We start from the raw sequence: 2856 nt of genomic DNA, 5'->3' as shown, positions 1-2856 counted from the left end.
TATCAATATGCAACCACATCTAAACTCGATTTGAACCACATGAATCGATTTGTCAAATTTACATGTACCATGGAAAACAAATGAAAATCGTTGATCAGAAGAAAGCTACCGGATCGCTTAATCGTTCTCCCGCTTTCCATGAAATAAACGATAGATTGAGAACGTACAGAGAGTAATAACGACATCTTGAGGGGAAAAAGGGAAACGCAATTATTCAATAGCAGCGAGTGTACACATATACTATTCGTAAGGTTTGGTTAGGTTGAAAACTCGTTGAAAACAAGTCTCGATTATATGAAGTCGATATGAAATCGATAATGATCGATCATCGACAATTCGATGTTATCGATATAAATCATATCGATATTATGGTAACGAAGAAGTAAATATGATGGCAGTAAGGACGATTCCTCTATTCACCGATATGTATGGACGTTACTTTAATTTGTGCGTGTAGAATATTTATTATTATTTTCCGACAGTGCTGTAAAAGTTGTATGTGTTAAGATATGACGTGTGGAAGATAGATATATATTAATTAAAAGATGAATATGAAGGCTGCATAAGAAAAAAATTTGTATGATCGTCACACCGACCATCTGTTCTAAATGTTTAGTATAATATAGTGAAAGAAAAATCAGAGCAAATTCATACGATAATTTTAGGTGAAGCAATATGAGAGTAAGCTATTTATCGAAATACCCGCCAAGTAATTTCGCTATTGTTGCTACCAAGGTTGAATTTGAGAAAACCCGTGTCGAACAAATCCTCATTTATACTCCATCAGATAGTGTTACTACGATGTAGATGGAGAAGAAAAATTTAATCTAGTAGAAACAAACGGGCAGCGGAAAAAGTTACCATGTATCAGATACTACATCTTCGTAGTCGTCTGTTAAGAACCCTTATTCTAGGATTGATCTGCTTGACTTTCTACGCGTATTATCGTACTACGTACTACGATGTCCCTCAATATACCGTACCACGAAACGTCAGTGAGTATTGTTCTGTACATTTAGTTAATAATAATTCATGATTACTATCACGATACGAAATTAATATTTATTTTATCATTAGTGGTAAAAGCTATGCGCAGCCGCATCTTTTAAAATATTTGTTTACTATTTAGGTCATCCTGCATCTCAAGAGATTTATAAGCAACGACCAAATGCCAGCATAGAGGTTCATATTGGAATTTTGCCCAAGAATGATTCTCCTGGGCTACCTGTCGTTGACCCCTATAATGTACAAAATGCCAGTAATCTTTCAAATTCTGTGATTACTACACAGTCAACATCTTCTAGTTCTCAAGTTGCGAGTGTATCAATTGTTGAAAAAGTCATGAATGAAACAAAAGAAACACCTGTGGTTTTGAATGAGTATTCTGCACGTGCTATTTATGAAGCTGGCCATACGGTACCAATTCCAGAGAGATGTCCGAATTTTGGTAAAGAAATGGATTTGGTAATAATAATAATGTCTGCACCGACGCATCTAGAAGCTAGGATGGCAATACGACAAACATGGGGTCATTTTGGTCAGAGAAGCGATATCAGTATCTTGTTCATGTTAGGAGCAACTGTGGACTCCAGAGTAGAAACAATTTTAAAAAAGGAGCAAAAAACATACAATGATGTGATACGTGGAAAATTTTTAGATTCCTACTCTAATTTGACGCTTAAAACGATTTCCACTCTCGAATGGGTTGATAGCTATTGCTCCAAGGTTAAATTTATTTTAAAGACTGATGACGACATGTTTATTAATGTTCCACGTCTACAAGGTTTTGCAATTATGCATGCAAAAGATAAGAACGTAATATTTGGTAGGCTAGCTAAGAAATGGAAACCAATTAGGAGTAAAAAGAGCAAGTATTATGTATCCCAAACACAGTTCAAACATACTGTTTTTCCAGATTTTACTACTGGACCAGCTTATCTTTTGTCCAGCGACATCGTGCGTAAACTATACGATGCTGCATTAGATCAAACATATCTTAAACTTGAAGATGTTTTTGTAACTGGTATAGTTGCGGATAAATTGGGAATAAAAAGGATACATGATAACGAATTTTTAAATAAAAAAATATCGTATAGTGTGTGCAATGTTGAACGAAGTATCAGTATCCACATGGTCAAATACAGCGAGCAATTTGATCTTTGGAAAAAATTATTTGATAACAAAAGTAAATGTAAATGATAAATAGCACTTAAGGTAATAGGTGCTTGAGATTTCCAAATTACATGATAAATTACTTATTATGCAACACATCATTTGACTGTTGCTCGACGATTGTTTGAGATACACCGTTCAACTGTGCTCAGTTACATGTATAAAACAAATAATGTTAACTCTCTATTTCGTATATGCCATCTATCACATTTGTCTAGGATACAGTCGAGTTGTGCATTTCGTTCTTCTTTTCCTTTTTTTTTTTTTTTTTTTTTTTCTTAAGAAAGAATGGGAACTATAATTTAAAATTATCTGCTCGATGTGCGACATAATTTTTGTATCTCGTAATAGCAATCAATCGAGAGCATAAATGATTGTACGTGAACAAACGTACATTCATGCCTTACCTATCTAATACTCTTAAGGTACTTAATATTTTAACATTTGTAACTACTATGAGAAATAGGAAATGTTCCTATTTGCACAATTTTAATATTCATTTTGATTAACGTTTAAGCATTTTTGTCGCAAACCGAATATTGATAGAGGATTTAAGACTATTTTCTTTCTGCTGATGTTTCTCGCAATACCCTTTTCATGTAATGTATCGTCGTTTAATGCGATTAGAAAATTGATCCTCCGCTATGCTGTTTTTTCCACATGAACATGTTTTCTTCATTTTTT

General features: G+C 33.8%; 1 protein-coding gene across 1 annotated transcript; it reads left to right on the top strand.

Moving 5' to 3' along the window:
• Positions 1–381: 381 nt before the first annotated feature.
• Positions 382–2364, top strand: LOC108547282 (beta-1,3-galactosyltransferase 1). Its single transcript, XM_017899733.1, is given in 4 exon segments — positions 382–577; positions 666–995; positions 1130–2079; positions 2081–2364. Coding segments are annotated over 3 exon segments (1209 nt in total). The 5' UTR covers positions 382–577; positions 666–862; the 3' UTR covers positions 2207–2364.
• Positions 2365–2856: the final 492 nt, after the last annotated feature.

This window comes from Eufriesea mexicana, unplaced genomic scaffold (assembly GCF_001483705.2).
Source record: "Eufriesea mexicana isolate 0111107269 unplaced genomic scaffold, ASM148370v2 scaffold4744748266, whole genome shotgun sequence".
NCBI classification, from domain to species: Eukaryota; Metazoa; Arthropoda; class Insecta; order Hymenoptera; family Apidae; genus Eufriesea; species Eufriesea mexicana.
Note: the sequence above shows the minus strand (reverse complement) of the source record. Positions and strands in the feature narration are given on the sequence as shown.